Below are 20,912 nucleotides of genomic sequence, written 5' to 3' on the forward strand. Positions count from 1 at the left end.
ATGTTGGTAGGCCGCATCCAATCAGTTGAAGGCCTTAAGAGCAAAGATCGAGGTTTCCCAAAGAAGAATTCTCCTTAAGATTGCAACATAGGAACCCTGCCTGCGTTTCCAGCCTACTGCCCAGCAGAATGTAGACTCAGACTGTAACATCAACTCTTATCTGAATTTCTAGACTTCCAGCCTGCCCTAAAGATTTCTGGGACTTGCCAGCCCTCACGAGCATGTGAGCCAATTCCTTAAAATAAATCTCAATCTCTATCCTATTGGTTCTCTTTCTCTGGAGAACTCTGGCCAGACTACGTGACTCATTAGTCATTTATTTCAAAATTACAATACTGGGGATTAACATAGTATATATGACTCACCAAAATGGTCACCACTGGTGAAGGCAGTCCTGGGGCCATTTGGAACGAATGAGTACTATTAGAGAGTTACAGGGTACAAAGACAAAGATTAAACACAAAAACAAAAACCATGCTCTTCCAGGTGCTTGTTCCAAGTTTCAAGTAATATGGCCAAAGAACCATTGGTCAAAGGCCATTGGTCAAATGGGCTGAAAGCAAGTGGGTTAGCATGACAAATTGTTCAAAAGAACGATTTGGCTCAAAATGAATATCCCTTACTTTTTTTTTCCCTTACTTTTTAATTGATATACCACTCTGCACTGTGAAACTTTTTCACAAAGAGCACATATCCATATTACTTTCATAATTTTACAAAAAGAAGACATTGAATATTTTCAGACACTGGTATTTTTGGAGTGCTGGTGTGGTGATGGTGGAAAGGTGGCTGAAGCGGGCATTAACGCCTCCGCACTCCCCGCCTGTAAGGACCACCCCATGGGAATCCCCCTGGGCTCGAGGCTGGTGACCAGAGCTGCAGGAAACTCGAAATTTCCGCAGGCCTCCTTCTCTGTCCCCTGCATGGAAGAGCCCACGCTCTTCGGGCAGGAGTGAAAGGTAAAGGGCCCTTGAGGGACTTCCATGTTCCTGAAAAGGCAGTCGTTGGGGTGGAGCTTGATGGTAAAAACAGCCACCCCTGGCTTTGTCCCTTCTTCCCCACCAGAGGGCTGGGGAATGTTCAACTCATTTGAGTGTTTATTTCATTGAGCAAGTATTTTTTGATGTGTATTATATGTGCAAACCTGACCAGGTTTTCTGAGAAGTCTTGGGGGTAAAACCCTCAGTTTATTAATGAATACCTTCGGCGGAATTTTGAATTTCTTTTCTTTTAATTTTTCTTAATAGAGATTCATAATACGTAATTGGGTTGAAAGAAATGCAGGCACTGCCGCAGGGTACGTGGAGTTAGGAGGGAAATCACGAAAATTACGGGCCAGGGCAACGTTGAGAGCTGCCGGTGTTTGGAGAACCGGGCGGCACGGGTGACCCGGGACTCCAGGGACCCTCCACCTTCCTGCTCGCCTCCACGCACCCCACACTGCCGCCGAGACCGCGCTCTCTCCTGCAAAGAGTTCCTGCGCCGCCGTGACGTCACGGCGTCGGGGCGGGGCCCGAGGCGGGGACGGGGCTGTTCCCGGATCTCGCGGAGGGGGCGGGCCGGGGGCGGTGGCCCGGCGGGGAGCGCTCAGCCTCTGAGGTACGGGCGTTTAGAGCGCGCCCGCTCGGCTGGAGGCAGGTGCGGAGAGGCGTGGGGGTCGGGATGCCAGGGCCGCCCACGGTCGCGGAGCAGACGCGCCCCGAGCAGAGCGCGCCGGACCCGCGGCGCGCAGGCTTCGTGCTGGGGCTGGACGTGGGCAGCTCGGTGATTCGCTGCCACGTCTATGACCGCGCGGCGCGGATCCGCGGCTCCAGCGCTCAGAAGGTGACCGAGGAGCTGGCGTCGGGGCAGCGGGTCTGGGTCGCGCGGGGCACCCGGGATCGGGTCGCGGGGGGGCGAGAGGGCGGGACCTCCTCATGCGGCTTGGACGCAGCCACCTGCAGCACCGCGGGCCCTCCGACCTGAGCGGCGCGCTGGGACCGGCCAAGTCTCCGCATTCCCTCCCCGGGCAGGGCTGAAACCTGCGCGCCCTTCCTGTCCCGGCTGAAGATAGCAGGGGCTCGGTTTGTGACCTGGGGTCGCTCACTCGCTTCCGCTCACCTGAGGATTCGCCTCTCTGGCCTCACCTGGGTGGGACTGCGGTGACTCCCGGGGCAGGGCAGGGCAGGCTGGCTGCGCGTATCCAGTCAGAGGGTGCTTTGTGACTTGCTTGGTTTCTCCTGTACTTCCTTGATAGGCATCCAACCCTGTCTTTATTTACATTTAGGATTTTCAAATCTTGTTGGAATTTAAGTTTATGTTCGTAATTCAGTTATCATCATTAACTGATTCTCAAAGTGCTGAGCAACTGATTCCCAGAGATATGAGAAGTATTGGACAAGTTTCGAAGGCTGTGTTGTCATTACTTTTCTCATTTCCATCTTTGACAATTCATGAAAGTATCTTTTTTTCTGGTTTGAGAAACCTATCAAGTCATTAGTTGTTATTAGTAAAGCAACTAACAGATTGGTATTCTTCTGTTCTCGTTTTAATGAAGTGTTGATTTCTACACAGTTGACAGCATGCCAAAAATAATGTTGATTCCATGTGATGTTTCTTATTTACTCTTCTTTCCAATACCAACATCTTTTTATGTTGGCGGTGTTGGGGGAACAGGAGCTATTAGTTACCTAACCCATTCCCAGCAGCACTGGACTCCCTCATTTGCTTGGTTCCCACCCTTTCCCCCACCCCCTTAGAAGTGTTTTTCAGCTGCAGGGGTTGCCCAGGAGCAGGTCCAGCCAAAAGACTGCTTTGAGCGTTTGATTTCAGGACTTCCTCATTCTGGTTTCAGGACCAGGACAGGGAGCTGGGACTAGAGCAGCTCCCTGGTCCCTCTTCTGTTCACCTCTGCAGGAACACTGCCCACCACCCACACACCCCACCCCTAAACCCACCTGAAAGGACAGCTGAAAGGCGGACTCTGTCCTTCAGCGACTATGTCCTCCTTATCTTTTTATGAGTCTTTATCAGAACACGATGATACTTTACACAGTCTCCCTTACAATTCTAGACACAAAGTACTTTTGTTTTAAGCAGTGATTTTTTTTCAAAGAAGTTGAAGTGTTTGAAACCGAAGGGATGCAGGAATTGTTAGAAGATCAAGTTTCACAGTTGCTATATAATTTGGGGGGAATCATTATTTTTTTAGAAATGAGGTAAGAATCTCAAAGATGAATCGAGATTGCTGTGAGCAGCATTAGACTAGAATGGTTTGGTCAGACTCAAAACTGTGGCGAAGGTGTCTGGAAAGGTATGTGAGTAAATAAAAATACAAAAATTCCTTGCCCTCAAAGGATGAAGTGCTATATCTTAAATTAGGAGTTGAAAGCAGTGCCTCCCAACCTGTGATAGGCGTTTACAGCAGTGCTTCTGAAAGTGTGGCTCCCAGCTGCTGGGGTTGAAGAGAAAAACTAAGATTTAGAAACTTGTGTAGCAACTTGGCAGAGTCATTTTATGTCTGTTGAACTCAATAATAAAACATTTGGGATTTTACTTTGTATGTCCTTTTTTCCTAGAAAGTTGTTTTAATTGTGTCTTAAAAATTGTTGGTTCACGATGAATTACAAATCAGAAAAAAACCCAAACAACAGCTGGTCCTTTACTTCAGATGGCTTGAGTTCTTTGGGAAGAATGGTCTTGTTGGTCTACATTGCTTCTTAGCACCAGGCTTATTACTTCATGAGTACAGAATAAATAACTGAATTGCATTTAATCAAAGTATTAGGAAATCAGTTTGCTTCATGGGACTCTATGGATTAGACACGGAACTTGTGTTTATTTACTCAAGTGAAAATCACACCTCTGCTAAATTATGTTGGAAAGAATGTATAATAGAAACCCAAACGTCTTAGTATAGGATTTGATTGATATTGCTAAATAAATAGCTTAAAAAGGAGAGAAAGAAGAACTGAACAGATCACGCTTTAGAGATAAGAACAAAGTAGGCTTTGTTGGTCTTTTAATTAAAATTGAAATCCCAAACAGGAGCCTTTACATTAGAAGGCTAGTACTAGGTCTCTCAGAAGACTTTAATTTTATCTCTTATCTCATTTTTTAATAGCAGAGGCACATTTTTAGCCTTTTTCTATAAGTTGTATTTTTAAAAAAATCTTTCTGTGGACTCTTAAATATTGGCATTATATACTAGAGTAGTATTCACAGTTAGAAATCCCACATGTGAATATTTAATATGTTTAGTTTTTCAAAATGAAGAAGGTTCATCATGTTCCCCATTGAAACATAATGCCATTGTGAGAAACCATAAAAGGTGATAACATCTTGGTTGGAAGAACAGGACAGAAAGGCCACTCCAAAGAAAACAGTGGACACTCCAATACTGTGTACCCTCTGGACATTCTTGAAAAACACTGGTTGTTGTCTTGTTGTCTTTTGTTTTTAATCAACAAAACACGTTTTCTTCTTAGCTTTGATTATATTCTTGATCTAATTTCGGTTTGGTCTTCTAAACTATTGTGACATGTTTAGGGATGGTGAGCTGTCCGGGTTGGTGGAGTCGGGGGAAGGGACCCTGAAGTGCCAGGGACCCTGGTTTGTAGGCTTGACGCGATTATGGCCACGGGGTGCGCGGGCCTCTCACTGTTGTGGCCTCTCCCGTTGCGGAGCACAGGCTCCGGATGCGCAGGCTCAGCGGCCATGGCTCACGGGCCCAGCCGCTCCTTGGCATGTGGGATCTTCCCGGACCGGGGCACGAACCCGTGTCCCCTGCATCGGCAGGTGGACTCTCAACCACTGCGCCACCAGGGAAGCCCAAAAGTTGTATATATTTAAGGTATATAAATTGATGTTTTGGTATACGTATACATTGTTAATTAAATAACATAATTAATGTTAATTACTCATCATGAGTATACAGATGAGATACTCATCATCTCACATGGTGACCATTTGTGTGTTTGTGTGTGTGGGTGTTGAGAACACTTGAGAACTACTCTCTTAGCAAATTTCAAGTGTATAATACATTATTATTAACTCTAGTCACCATGGTGTACATTAGGTCTCTAGACCTTATTCATCTTATAACTGAAAGTTTGTATCCATTTCCCCCACTCCCCTAATAATTGTATTTTTTAATCCTGAAATTGTTAGAATTTCTTTTTTCTTTTGTTTTTTTTGGCCATGCTGCTCAGCTTGTGGGATCTTAGTTCCCCAACCAGGGATTGAACCTGGGCCTTGGCAGTGAAGCGCCAAGTCCTAACCACTGAACTGTCAGGGAATTACGAAAATTTTGTTTTTCTTCATGTCTTTTATTTCTTTGCTGAGACTTTCTATCTTGTTTCAAAAGAATTCACCCTTACTTCTTGGAGCATTTTTATAATAGCTGCTTTAAAGTCTTTATCAGATATCTGTGTTATGTTGGTATTGGTATCTATTATCTTTTCCCATGTGAGCTGAGATTTTTCTGATTCTTAATATACCTTGTAATTTTGGATTATATCCTGGGCATTTTGATTATCATGTTATAAGACTCTGGGTCTTGTATAAAGTCTATGACAAATGTTGATATTTTTCTTTTAGTAGGCAGTTGATGCAGCTGTGTTCAGGCTACAAATGCTGACCAGCCTTCCTTGGGCTTTGGTTTCAATGTTAATTCTGTTTTTAAGATCTTGGAGGGACTATTTGGATCTGCCCTGTGTAGTATGTGCCACCTAGAGGTCAGTCTGGGACCTGGGCAGTGTTCTATTTTTTCAGTTCTGCTTTTAACATCGTTGCTCTGCTGTCTGCTATTATATTCATATGTGTGCAGCTTCCAGGTGAGCCTAGGAATTCATCCACAACTTTCTGGAGTAGCTTTCCCAAGCTCTTCCCTTTCAGATCTTCCTGGGATTTTTGGTTCCCTGAGCCTCCCCCTTTTGGGTCCTCTTGCCAGAAGCTGGAGCTTTCATTATCCCATTCTGCTGGACACTTCCTATGTCCACATCTGAGACTAGGCATCAGGAGCACACAGAGAGAAAAAAGCCATCGGGGGTTCACCTTACCCTCTTGGGCCCCCAGCTCCTCTGATTAGAGAGGAAGTTTTACCTCCCTCAGTATTTTGGGTGCTTGTGGTTACTGCTGCAGCCACCACGATGGGCTAGCCAGGATATAAAAGTATGGAGGCGGGTGTGGGGGGATAAAAAACAAAAGTGAGGGATTTCTCGCATTCCCTCTGAGTGTTAGCAAAAACTCTGCAGGCGTTTTCACTGCACCCTGATACCCACTTCTGGTTTTCAGGCTGCCTTGAGTCCAGGCCAGGGGGTACCAGAAGAAAAGTGGGAAACTCACCACCAGTTCAGTGGTATTCTAATTCTTATCTTCTTCCCCAATCTGCCTGCCACCACATGCTTTTTGCAGTCCACAGATAGCTGCTCCATGCATTCTGTCCAGGTTTTACATCTGTATTCAGTGGGAAAGAGGGGGTGGAGTGTGCTTACTCCATCATAGCTTGAACCAGAACTCAGTACTTTATTTGCTAATTTAAGGTTTTTTTTTAAGTTTGACTTTTTTTTACGTTACAAAAACAACACATCTTCATTGTAGAAAACCTGAAAAATAAAGGTAAACTTAGAAAATAAAATAAAGCTAAAATCTTCTGTAAACTTATGAACTGAAGAAAACTGTTATTTTGGTGTATCCTTTTTTATTTCACATATGTATTTTTAAAAATTTATTTATTTATTTTTGGCTGCATTGGGTCTTTGTTGCTGCGCACGGGCTTTCTCTAGTTGTGGCGAGCAGGGGCTACTCTTCGCTGCAGTGCACGGGCTTCTCATTGTGGTGGCTTCTCTTGTTGCAGAGCATGGGCTCTAGGTGCGCGGGCTTCAGTAGTTGTGGCACGCAGGCTCAGTAGTTGCGGCTCGCAGGCTCAGTAGTTGTGGCTCACGGGTTCTAAAGCTCAGGCTCAGTAGTTGTGGCACAAGGGCTTAGTTGCTCTGCAGCATATGGGATCTTCCCGGACCAGGGCTCGAACCCATGTCCCCTGCATTGGCAGGCGGATTCTTAACCACTGAGTTACCAGGGAAGTCCCTGTATATGTATTTTTTCCATGTTAACAATAAAAATGAATTAGGTAATTAATAAAATCTTGTTTTAAATTATTTTAACCAGTAACCTTAAGACCCAGCATGCTATTGACTTGATCTAATGTTGTTTATACTAAATCTTCTCTTTTCCTAAATAGGTAAAAAGTCTTTATCCTCAAGCTGGCTGGGTTGAAATTGATCCTGATATTCTCTGGCTTCAGTTTGTTGCTGTAATAAAAGAATCTGTCAAAGGTATTTGGATTTATAGAAGTAAAGATAGGCAGTAAATATGTTTTGTGTGTAATAAAGAGTTTTCCTCAGGCGTCTGTAGAATTTTGTGGGTTTCCTAAGTTATACATACAATATTTTATTGGGGTCACAGTTTCCCAGTAGTTTGGGGAGGGGAACATTTGTGGTTTACACTGAACCACTTTGTCAAGAAAAGGTAACAGCAGCTCTGTCCTCTGCTTTAACTCTTTTTGAGCTGCAGTATTAAAGTCTCACCTTCCCTCTTGGTTCCCTGTTGTAGCTAGTGCCGATTTGATTTCCTGTTGTGTTTAAAATACCAGAGGGTTATAAACAAAGTTACAACACACAGTTCCTGCTCTTAGGAGTTTACAACTGAATTACCTTTATTGTAAAATAAGTTTTTGTTTTGTTTTTTCCTGAGCAGCCTCTTAATGCAAAGTGCTCTCCTGGCCACAGCCAGGGTAAGAGATCTTAGCTCTTTAAGAACATTTGCAGTGCTACCTTCTTTAAGAATATGGCGAAACAGTACTTGTCAATTCGAAAAGGTCTTTTACTTCATTTTTCTGACTGAATTGCTTCTCCTTCTCACCTTTCTGGCTTGAAGTATTTCAAAACCTATAAAAAAGAGTTCAGAGAATACTACATTGGACAGCTGTGTACTTTCTCCTAGATTCAAATGTGTTTTACAGTGTTTACATTACCATCCTCTACAAACTATTTTTCTTTTTGGCTGACCAATGTGAGAGCTGGTTGTGATGTAATAACCTATCATCCCTAAATACTTCATCATTACCTCCACAGATAAGGAGTATTCTCAAATGGAAACACAATGCAGTTATCACACAGGAAATTTAACATTAACCCAGTGATATTTTCTAATACTTGGTCCTCAATATTCCCCACTTATCTCAGTCTTTTTTTGTTTTTAATCTTAGTCTTGAATAACTTTTTTTTTCAATCCAAAATCCAACCAGAGATAAGGCATTGCCTTTAGCAGTCAGTCTGTTTAGTCTCCTTTAATCTAGACCATGTTCTTCATGACACTAAGAGTTTTTAAAAGTACGGAAGAGTTAAATAGACTGTCCTGCATTTGGAGGTTGTCAGATTATTTACTTATGATCAGGTTAGGTTAAATATTTTTGGAAGGAGTACTGAAAAAGGGGGGGATGTGTCTTCCTCAGTGCTCAAACTGAATTTGTCCCTATGTTGTTCAGTGGGATAAATTGCTTTTTAAAAAGAATATCACGAAAACACTTGAGCTGCTATATTTTAAGCCTTCCAAAAATCCAAATTTTTATTTGCATTCTAGCATCTGTTTGTGTGGAAAATAAGATCTGTGCTTCAATATTTATACTACTTTCCCTGAGGACTTTCTCTTGTTGCCATCAACCAGCTTCCATTGTGGCTGATCTTTGCTTAAATTAAGATCCAATTTTTTAGTATCAGTATTATCAAGAAGAAAATACAATCTGACTTACTTTAAGTAGTGTTTGTTTTTTTCTAATCTTTAAAGTAAAAATGCCATTTTATTATTATTAGATTATAACCTTTTTTCCCTTTAAGTAAAAAAATACTAGAAAATCATCCTGGTAATGCTTTATTTATTAGCTCCAATTGTGTTATTAAAATGCTAAGCCCAGTTGTTTTTCTTAAAGATTATATTAAATGATTTCTTTTCCATATGATAATATTATAAAGAAAAACTTCCTGGGCTTTTAAATGTATCTTTTCTATCTTTATTTTTAGCTGCAGGACTAGAGATGAATCAAATTGTCGGTCTTGGCATCTCCACACAGAGAGCAACTTTTATTACGTGGGACAAGTAAGTGCATTGTGCAATAAGAACTCTAATGCTGGGTTCATACCATGGTGAACACATTGCTGAGAAACCTGTTTGGGTAGTTTTAAATTTTTGAAGTAAGAACAGTTTTGCTTGATTAAGAGGGATGAAGGTGGACCTACTTTCCGGCTTAATTAAATATGCTCGCTGCCAACATTGTTCTCAACGGTGAAAAACTGCAACCATTTCCACTAAGATCAGGAACAAGACAATGTTGCCCACTCTCACCACTGTTATTCAACATAGTTTTGAAAGTTTTAGCCACAGCAATCAGAGAAGAAAAAGAAATAAAAGGAATCCAAATTGGAAAAGAAGAAGTAAAGCTGTCAATGTTTGCAGATGACATGATACTATACACAGAGAATCCTAAAGACGCTACCAGAAAACTACTAGAGCTAATCAATGAATTTGGTAAAGTTGCAGGATACAAAATTAATGCACAGAAATCTCTTGCATTCCTGTACACTAATGATGAAAAACCTGAAAGAGAAATTAAGGAAACACTCGCATTTACCATTGCAACAAAAATAATAAAATACCGAGGAATAAACCTACCTAAGGAAAAAAAAGACCTGTATGCAGAAAACTATAAGACACTGATGAAAGAAATTAAAGATGATACAAACAGATGGAGAGATATACCATGTTCTTGGATTGGAAGAATCAACATTGTGAAAATGACTCTACTACCCAAAGCAATCTACAGATTCAATGCAATCCCTATCAAACTACCAATGGCATTTTTCACAGAACTAGAACAAAAAATTTCACAATTTATATGGAAACACAAAAGACCCTGAAGCCAAAGCAATCTTGAGAAAGAAAAACGGAGCTGGAGGAATCAGGCTCCCTGACTACAGATTATACTACAAAGCTATAGTAATCAAGACAGTATGGTACTGGCACAGAAACAGAATTATAGATCAATGGAACAGGATAGAAAGCCCATAGATAAACCCACGCACATATGGTCACCTTATTTTTTATTTATTTATTTTTTTGCAGTACGCGGGCCTCTCACTGTTGTGGCCTCTCCTGTTGCGGAGCACAGGCTCCGGACATGCAGGCTCAGTGGCCATGGCTCATGGGCCTAGCCGCTCCGCGGCATGTGGGATCTTCCCGGATGGGGGCACGAACCCATGTCCCCTGCATCGGCAAGTGGACTCTCAACAACTGCGCTGCCAGGGAAGCCCTGGTCACCTTATTTTTAATAAAGGAGGCAAGAATATACAGTGGAGAAAAGACAGCCTCTTCAAAAAGTGGTGCTGGGAAAACTGGACAGCTATATGTAAAAGAATGAAATTAGGTCTTCCCTGGTGGTGGCAAAAATGAACTCAAAATGGATTAAAGACCTAAATGTAAGGCCAGACACTATAAATGTAAGGCGGAACACTCTGTGACATAAATCACAGCAAGATCCTTTTTGACCCACCTCCTAGAGAAATGGAAATAAAAACAAAAATAAACAAATGGGATCTAATGTAACTTAAAAGCTTTTGTACAGCAAAGGAAACTATAAACAAGGCGAAAAGACAACCTTCAGAATGGGAGAAAATATTTGCAAACGAAGCAACTGACAAAGGATTAATCTCCAAAATTTACAAGCAGCTCATGCAGGTAAATATCAAAAAAAAACAAACAACCCAATCCAAAAATGGGCAGAAGACCTAAATAGACATTTCTCCAAAGAAGATATACAGTATTCTATCTGCCGCAGATCTCTTTTCATCTCCACCATTCAGGCTCAGGGACCCTGCAGCCTCGGAGCTCCTCCTGTCTCCTGTGAGCCAAGATGGGCGCTTACAAGTACTTCCAGGAGCTGTGGAGGAAGAAGCAGTCAGACGTGATGCACTTTCTGCTCAGGGTGCGCTGCTGGCAGTACCGCCAGCTCTCGGTGCTGCACCAGGCCCCGCGCCCCACCTGGCCCGACAAGGCGCGCAGGCTGGGCTACAAGGCCAAGCAAGGTTATGTGATATATCGTGCACTGCGGTGGCTGCAAACGCCTGGTCCCAAAGGGCGCCACCTACGGCAAGCCCATCCACCATGGTGTCAACCAGCTCAAGTTTGCCTGGAGCCTTCAGTCTGTTGCCGTGCTATCAGAAGAAACCCTGACACCCAGTGGATCACCAAACCAGTCCACAAGCACAGGGAGATGCGGAGACTGACGCCTGCAGGCAGGAAGAGCCGTGGCCTCGGCAAGGGCCACAAGTTCCACCACATGATCGGTGGTTCTCGCCGTGCAGCCTGGAGAAGGCGCAATACTCTCCAGCTCCACCGCTACCGCTAATATAAGTAATGTTTGTAAAATTCTTACCTAATAAACAGTTTAGGACATCCAAAAAAAAAAAAAGAAGATATACAGATTGCCAACAAAGTCATGAAAGAATGCTCAACATCACTAATCGTTAGAGAAATGCAAATCAAAACTACAATGAGGTATCACCTCACACCAGTCAGAATGGCTATCATCAAAAAACCTACAAACAATAAATACTGGAGACGGTGTGGAGAAAACAGAGCCCTCTTGCACTGTTGGTGGGAATGTAAATCGATACAGCCACTATGGAGAACAGTATGAAGGTTCCTTCAAAAACTTAAAATAGAACTACCGTATCACCCAGCAATCCCACTACTGGGCATATACCCTGAGAAAACTATAATTCAAAAAGAGTCATGTATCACAATGTTCATTGCAGCTCTACTTACAATAGCCAGGACATGGAAGCCACCTAAGTGTCCATCGACAGATGAATGGATAAAGAAGATGTGGCACATATATACAATGGAATATTACTCAGCCATGAAAAGAAACAAATTGAGTTATTTGTAGTGGTGTGGATGGACCTAGAGTCTGTCATACAGAGTGAAGTAAGTCAAAAAGGGAAAAACAAACACCATATGCTACCGCATATATATGGAATCTAAAAAAATATATGTTCTGAAGAACCTAGGGGCAGGACAGGAATAAAGATGCAGACATAGAGAATGGACATGGGGAGGGGGAAGGGTAAGCTGGGACCAAGTGGGGGAGTGGCATGGACATATATACACTACCAAATGTAAAATAGATAACTAGTGGGAAGCAGCCCCATAGCACAGGGAGATCAGCTCAGTACTCTGTGACCACCCAGAACAGTGGGATAGGGAGGGTGGGAGGGAGATGCAAGAGGGAGGATATATGGGTATATATGTAGATGTATAGCTGATTCACTTTGTTATAAAGCAGAAACTAAGACACCATTGTAAAACAATTCCAATGAAGATGTTAAAAAAAGTGCTTGCTGCATGTCAGCTGGGCCTAACTTATATAAAGTAATAGTAATAAAAAGACTGTTGCTTTCATTAAAATTCAAATAAGCATGGATTGAAGATCTGAAAAATTAGTTTATACCTAAAGAGATTCAGGAGAACCTGAAAAATTTCTAAGACACAAGACTATATAATATGAGTTATATTTTCAGTCTACTCCAAATTTAATACTGAAGTACCTACAGCATATGAGGTATGTATGGATTAAACACAGTAATAATACCATAATGGCTACCATATAGTGATTACCTGTGATACTTCCTTCAGGTTCCAGTATCCTTAAAACAAACCTGTTATTTAGTTGTTAAGTGTATTTTTACAGAGAAAGAAACTGAGGATCAGAGAAATAAGTAAGTTATTCAAGGTCACTCAGTTAATTAATCAAGCCAAGATTCCAAATTATCTTTTTGATCCCAAAGAATATGCTCTTTCCACTCTCCCCATATCGCGTTCAACAGGTGTTTCTTGTCTTAAAAACAATAACAACAGAAATGCTGTAAAATGTTTCTCTGTTACAAAACCCTAGATTCCAAAGGGCACCTTGAGCTTGGGGCAGTGGGGAAGAAAAGTGGTGGATGTGGAGATAAGGGTGAATTCGTGTGGACTTGGCCTTTAATTCAGTGTTAGGAAAGAGGAAGAAGTTTAAATTTTCCAGTATTTGACTGGATGGGATCAAGATGGTGGAGTAGGTAGACCCTGAGCTCACCTTCCCCCACAAACACATCAAGACTACGATGACATATAGAACAGCTCTCTCTGAGAACAGCCTGAAGACTAGCAGAATGGCTCTTCTACAACCAAGGTTATTAAGGAAAGTGGAGTCTGGTAGGAAGGAAGGAGAAGTGATCTAATCGGGACCCACATCCCTAGTGCTAAGAAATATGAAAATATTTATTTGAAGGAAAAATATCTCACTGATGTATGTAAATATATTGTAAAGGCAGTTGATCAACCACTTAAGTAAGCTACTATGAAGGTTAAAAGACAAAATTGTAAAATCAACCATTAATCAACTATAACTACAATAAACAGTTAAGGGATATTCATAAAAATGTAAACTATGACACCAAAACATAAAATGTTGGTGGGGGGGCTTAGTAAAAAAAAAGTAGGGCTTTTAGAATGTGTTTGAACTTAAATGACTGTCATTCTAAAACAAGTAGACATATTTATAGATATGAACCTCATAGTAACTGCAAATCAAAAACCTACAGTAGATACACAAAAAGCAAAGAGAAAGGAACCCAAACATAATACTTAAAAAGTTATCAAACCCAGGGGCTTCCCTGGTGGTGCAGTGGTTGAGAGTCCGCCTGCCGATGCAGGGGACACAGGTTTGTGCCCCAGTCCGGGAAGATCCCACATGCAGCAGAGCGGCTAGGCCTGTGAGCCATTTGTGAGCCTGTGCTCCACAACGGGAGAGGCCACAACAGTGAGAGGCCTGCGTACCGTGTACCGCAAAAAAAAAAAAAAAAAGTTATCAAACCCAAAGAGAAGAAGTTAAAAGAAGAAAAGAACAAAGAAATACAAAAACAACCAGAAAACAAGTAACAAAATGGCAATAGATACATACCTATTGATCATCACTTCTAATGTAAAATAGACTAAATGCTCCAATCAAAAGACATAGGGTAGCTGATTAGATTAAAAAACCAAGATCCATGTATATGCTGTACAAGACACTCACTTCAGAGCTAAAGACACACCCATTGGTAGTGAAGGGATTAAAAAAGATATTTCATGCAAATGGAAATGAAAAGCTGGGGTAGCGGTACTCATATCAGATAAAATAGACTTTAAAACAAAATCTATAACAAAAGACAATTTAGGACATTAAATAATGATAAAGGGGTCAATCTAAGAAGAAGATATTAGACTTGTTAACATATATGCACCCAATACATTTATGCACCCAATATATAAAGCAAATATTAACAGACATAAAGGAAAAAATTGATAGTAATACAATAATAATAGGGGATTTTAATTACCCCAATCACATTAATGAATAGCTCATCCAGACAGAAAATCAATAAGGAAACATTGGCTTTAAATGACATTTTAGACCAGATGGACTTAATAGATATCTGTAGAATATTACATTCTAAACCAGCAGAATACACATTCTTCTCAAGTGCACATGGAACATTCTCCAGGATAGATTACATGCTAGGCCACAAAAGAAGTCTCAGTAAATTTACGAAGATTGAAATTAAATCCAGCATCTTTTCTGACCACAGCAGTGTGAAACTAGAAATCAACAGCAAGAAGAAAACTGGTAAAAACACAAACAAGCAGAGACTGAAAACCTACTATAAAAAAGCCATTGGGTCAACAAAGAAATTAAAGAAGAAGTCAAAAAATACCTTGGGATGAATGAAAATAGAAACACAACGTCCAAAATCTATGGGACACAACAAAAACATTTCTAAGAGGGCAGTTTATAGTAATAGAAGCCTACCTCAAGAAAAAAGAAAAATCTCAAATAAACAACCTAACTTTCCCTCTAAAGGAATTAGAAAAGAAGAACAAACAAAGTCCAAAGTCAGTAGAAGGAAAAAAACAATAAAGATCAGAGTGGAAATAAATAAAATAGAGACCAAAAAACATAGAAAGGATAAATGAAACTAAGAGCTGTTTTTTTGAAACGATAAACAAAATTGATAAACTTTAGCCAGACTCATTAAGAAAAAGGGAGAGTGCTCAAATTTAAAACATAAGTAATGAAAGAGAAGTTACAACTGATAGAAGTTACAACTGATATCACAGAAATACAATCATAAGAGAATAATGCAAACAGTGATATGCTAACAAATTGGACAACCTAGAATAAGTGGATAAATTCTGAGAAACATACAGTTTTCCAAGACTGAATCAGGAAGAAACAGAAAATCTGAATAGATTGATTATTAGCATTGAAATTGAATCAGTAATCAAAAGACTCCCAACACACAAAAGTCTGGGACTAGATGACTTCACAGGGGAATTCTACCAAATATTTAAAGAAGAGTTAATATGTATACTTCTCAAAATGTTTCAAAAAATTAAAGAGGTGGACTTCCCTGGTGGCACAGTGGTTAAGAATCTGCCTGCCAATGCAGGGGACATGGTTTTAGCCCAGGTCCAGGAAGATCCCACATGCCACAGAGCAACTAAGCCTGTGCACCACAACTACTGAGCCTGCGTCTAGAGCCTGTGAGCCACAACTACTGAGCCTGTGTGCCACAACTACTGAAGCCCATGTGCCTAGAGCCTGTGCTCTGCAACAAGAGAAGCCACCACAATGAAAAGCCCATGCACCGCAATGAAGAGTAGCCCCTGCTCACTGCAACTAGAGAAAGCCTATGTGCAGCAATGAAGACCAATGCAGCCATAAATAAATGAATAAACAAACAAACAAATAAATAAATAAAAGAGGAGAGAACACTTCCCACCTCATTCTATGAGGCCAGCACTACCGTGTTACCAAAATCAGATAAAGATACTACAAAAAAATGTACAGGCCCATATAGCTGATGAAATAGATGCAAGAATCCTCAACAAAATATTAGCAAACCAAATTCAACAATATGTAAAAAGGATCATACATCATGATCAAGTGGGATTTATTCCCGGGATGTGAGGATGGTTCAATATCTGCAAGTCAATTAACATGATACACCACAGATACACCACATTAACATAACCAAGGATAAAAATCACATGATCATCTCAATAGATGCAGACAAAAACATTTGGCAAAATTCAATATCCATTCGTGATAAAAACTGTCAACAAAGTTGGCATAGAAGGAACAAACCTCAACATAATAAAGGCCATCTGACAAACCCACAGCTGGCATCATACTCAGTGGTGAAAAGCTGGAAGTATTTCCTTTAAGATCAGGAACAAGATGAGGATGCCCACTCTTCCCACTTCTACTTAATATAGTATTGGAAGTCCTAGCCACGGCAATCAGACAAGAAAAAGAAATAAAAGACATTCAAATTGAAAGGGAAGAAGTAAAACTACCACTGTTTGCAGATGACGTGATACTATATAAGGAAAACCTTTGACTCCACCAAAAAAACCTACTAGAATAAATGAATTCAGTAAAGTTGCAGGATACAAGATTAATATAAAGAAATTTGTTGCATTTCTGTACACTAATAACAAAAGAAATGAATCCCATTTATAAATCAAAAAGAATAAAATATCTAGGAATAAATTTAATGAAGGAGGTGAAAGACATGTACTCTGAAACCTATAAGACATAGATGAAGGAAATTGAAGAGGATAGAAATAAATGGAAATATATCCCATGTTCATGGGTTAGGAGAATTAGCATTATTAAAATATCCATACTACCCAAAGCAATCTACAGATCTAATGCAATACCTATCAAAATACCCATGACATTTTCACAGAACTAGAACAAATAATCCTAAAATTTGTATGGAACCACAAAAGACCCTGAATAGTAAAGCAGTCTTGAGAAAAAAGCACAAGGTTGGAGGTATCTCTGCTCTCTGACTTCAGACTATACTACAGAGCTAAAGTAATCAAAACTGTGGTATCAGTACAAAAACAGATACATAGATCAGTGGAACAGAATAGAGAGCCCAGAAATAAACCCACGCACACATGGTCAATTAATCTATGGCAAAGGAGGCAAGAATATATAATTTAAAAAAAAGACTGTTCAATAAGTGGTATTGGGAAAACTGGACCAGCTACACATAAAAGAATGAAATTAGAACATTTTCTCACACTATTTACAAAAATAAACTCAAGATGAATTAAAGACCTAAATGTAAGACCTGAAATCATAAAACTAGAAGAAAACATAGGTACTACACTTTTTGACATTGGTCATAGCTATATTTCTTTGGCTTTATCTCCTTAGGCAAGGGGAATAAAAGCAAAAATAAACAAATGGGACATAATCAAACTCAAAAGCTCTTGTACAAAGGAAACCATCAACAAAACAAAAAGGGAACCTACCAAATGAGAGAAGATATTGGCAAATGATACATCTGGTAATGGTTTCCTATGCAAAACATATAAAGAACTCATACAACCCAATATGAAAAAAAAATAGCCAACCCAATTTAAAAAGGGCAGAGAATCTGAACAGACATTTTTCCAAAGAAGACATACCGATGGCCAAAAGGCACATGAAAAGATGCTCAACATCACTTATCATCAGGGAAATACATTTCAGAACCAAAATGAGATATCACCTCATACCTATTAGAATGGCTATTATCAAAAAGAAAAAAAATAGCAAATGTTGGCAAGGATGTGGAGAAAAGGGAACCCTTGTGCTCTGTTGGTGGGAATGTAAATTGGTGCAGCCACTATGGAAATCAGTATGGAAGTTCTTCAAGAAATTAAAAATAGAACTACCATATGATTTAGCCATTCTACTCCTGGGTATTTATCTGATGAAAACACTAATTTGAAAAGATATATTTACCTCAGTGTTTATAGCAGCATTATTTACAATGGCCATGACATGGAAGCAACCTAAGTGTCCATCAATAGATAGAAGGATAAAGAAGATGTGTTATATATATAGAAACATAGGACTATATATATGTGTGTGTGTGTGTATATTTTATATATATATATATATATATATATATATATATATATATATATATATATATATAGGACTATTACTCAGCCATAAAAAAGGATGACATTTTGCCATTGGAAACAACATGGATGGACTTGGAGGGTATTATGCTTGGTGAAATAAGTCAGACAGAGAAAGACAAATACTGCGTTTCACTTAATATGCAGAACAAATGAAACATATACAAACAAATGAACAAATAGAACAGATACTGAGAACAAACTAGTGGTTACCAGAGGGAAGAGGTGTCAGGGTTGGGCCAAGATAGGTGAAGGAGATGAAGAGCTACAAAATACCAGGTGTAAAATAAATAGGTTACAAGGATGTTATGTACAGCACAGGGGATATAGACAATATTTTATATCTTTCTATGGCATATATTTTATAAAAATATTGAATTACTATGTTGTACACCCAAAACTAATATAATATTGTAAGTCAACTATACTTCAGTTAAAAAAAATTAGTCAATTTAAAAAACTAACTTACCACTATTTCTGGTCTTGATGTTTGGGACGACGTGAAAGAAATTATAGAGAACATAAGAGGAGGAATGAGTTAGGTGGTGATGAGGGTGGGTAGAAGGAAACATGATGAAGTGTTTGGTTTGGGATATGTGAATATGGAGATATCCCACAGGTTTAGGCAGGCATGGCTCATTTCCTCCAGAGAGGTACTCTTCCTTTTTCTTGTTTTGTTTTGTTGTTGTGTTTTTTTTTTTTTTTTTTGGCTGCACCGTGGGACATATGGGATCTTAGTGCCCCAACCAGGAATGGAACCCACACCCCGTGCATTGGAAGCACAGAGTCTTAACAACTGGACCACCAGGGAATTCCCTAGGTACTCTTTTTTTTTTTTTCAGCTGCATTGGGCCTTTGTTGCTGTGCACAGGCTTTCTCTAGTTGTGGCGAGTGGGGGCTGCTCTTTGTTGCGGTGCGTGAGCTTCTCATTGCAGTGGCTTTTCTTGTTGTGGAGCTCAGGCTCTGGGCATGTGGGCTTCAGTAGTGGTAGCATGCAGGCTCAGTAGTTGTGGCACTTGGGCTCAGTAGTTGTGGTGCATAGGCTCAGTTGGTGTGGGATCTTCCCGGACCAGAGATCTAACCCGTGTCCCCTGCATAGGCAGGTGGATTCTTAACCACTGCACCACAAGGGAAGTCCTCTTGCTCATTGTTGAGAGAAAAAGAGAGACAGATTTGACCCTGTGGAACAACCTATTGTTCATCCAGCCCCAGCCAGCGCCTGCTCTTCCCAGCTCATTGTTTTTTCCTCCAGCGTCCATGGTGCATTCTGTCATCATGGCCATAGAAACTTTGTTTTCCTTAGAATGCTGTTAGGATGTCTAAAACTTTGAACTTTCTTTTTTCTTTTTTTTGTGGTACACGGGCCTCTCACTGTTGTGGCCTCTACCGTTGCGGAGCACAGGCTCCGGACGCGCAGGCTCAGCGGCCATGGCTCACGGGCCCAGCCGCTCCGCGGCACGTGGAATCCTCCCGGACCGGGGCACGAACCCGTGTCCCCTGCATCAACAGGCGGACTCTCAACCACTGCGCTACCAGGGAAGCCCTGAACTTTCTTTTTATTTTTCTCCTCGTTCCCCCCCACCCCTCAGATGCCAGAAAACTCTTTTTGTTTGTTTGTTTTTATTTCTATTACTCTAGGGGGTGGGTCAAAAAGATCTTGCTGTGATTTATGTCAAAGAGTGTTCTTCCTATGTTTTCCTCTAAGAGTTTTATAGTGTCCGGTCTTACATTTAGGTCTTTAATCCATTTTCAGTTTACTTTTGTGTATGGTGTTAGGGAGTGTTCTAATTTCATTCTTTTACGTGTACCTGTCCAGTTTTCCCAGCACCACTTATTGAAGAGACTCTTTTCTCCATTGTATATCCCTGCCTCCTTTGTCATAGATTAGTTGATCATAGATGCATGGGTTTATCTCTGGACTTTTTATCCTGTTCCTTTGATCTATATTTCTGGTTTTGTGCCAGTACCATATTGTCTTGATTACTATAACTTTGTAGTATGGTCTGAAGTCAGCGAGTCTGACTCCTCCAAGTCCGTTTTTTTCCCTCAAGATTGCTTAGGCTCTTCAGGGTCTTTTGTGTCTTCATACAAATTTTAAGATTTTTTTGTTCTAGTTCTGTAAAAAATGCCATTGGTAATTTGATAGGGATTGCATTGATTCTGTAGATTGCTTTGGGTAGTATAGTCATTTTCACAATACTGATTCTTCCAATCCAAGAACATGGTATATCTCTCCATCTGTTTGTGTCATCTTTGATTTCTTTCATCAGTGTCTTATGATTTTCTGAGTACAGACCTTTATCTCCTTAGGTAGGTTTATTCGTACGTATTTTATTCTTTTTGTTGCAATGGTGAATGGGATTGTTTCCTTAATTTCTCTTTCTGATCTTACATTCTTGGTGTATAGGAATGCAAGAGATTTGTGTGCCTTAATTTTGTATCCTGCAACTTTACCAAATTCATTGATTAGCGCTAATAGTTTTCTGTTGGCATCTTTAGGATTTTCTATATATAGTATCATGTCATCTGCAAACAGTGGCAGTTTTACTTCTCTTTCAATTTGTGTTCCTTTTATTTCTTTTTCTTCTCTGATTGCCATGGCTAGGACTTCCAAAACTATGTTGAATAATAGTGACAAGAGTGGACATCCTTGTCTTCTTCCTGATCTTAGAGGAAATGCTTTCAGTTTTTCACCATTGAGAATGATGTTTGCTGTGGGTTTGTCATATATGACCTTTATTATGTTCAGGTAGGTTCACTCTATGCCCACTTTCTGGAGAGTTTTTATCATAAATGGGTGTTGAATTTTGTCA

At 40.3% G+C, this 20,912-nt stretch overlaps 1 protein-coding gene and 1 pseudogene across 6 annotated transcripts in view; both read left to right on the top strand.

The window, feature by feature from the left end:
• The first annotated feature begins 1,590 nt into the window (after nucleotides 1-1,590).
• GK5 (glycerol kinase 5) overlaps nucleotides 1,591-20,912 on the top strand; it is a 77,879-nt gene continuing 58,557 nt past the window's right edge. For 4 of the 5 annotated variants that reach the window (XM_079921663.1, XM_079921665.1, XM_079921664.1 and 1 more), the window contains exons 1-3: nucleotides 1,591-1,824; nucleotides 7,220-7,313; nucleotides 9,057-9,132. In XM_079921663.1, coding sequence (XP_079777789.1) covers nucleotides 1,663-1,824; nucleotides 7,220-7,313; nucleotides 9,057-9,132 — 332 coding nt within the window. In that variant the 5' untranslated portion in view covers nucleotides 1,591-1,662. The remainder of the gene's footprint in view (nucleotides 1,825-7,219; nucleotides 7,314-9,056; nucleotides 9,133-20,912) is intronic. The other variant, XM_079921666.1, reaches the window with a different exon arrangement.
• On the top strand, nucleotides 10,396-11,886 carry LOC307186501 (large ribosomal subunit protein eL15-like; annotated as a pseudogene). The gene has a single exon. The product of its transcript is annotated as a large ribosomal subunit protein eL15-like (transcript).

Source organism: Stenella coeruleoalba (genome assembly GCF_951394435.1).
Source record: "Stenella coeruleoalba genome assembly, chromosome: 5".
Taxonomy (NCBI): Eukaryota; Metazoa; Chordata; class Mammalia; order Artiodactyla; family Delphinidae; genus Stenella; species Stenella coeruleoalba.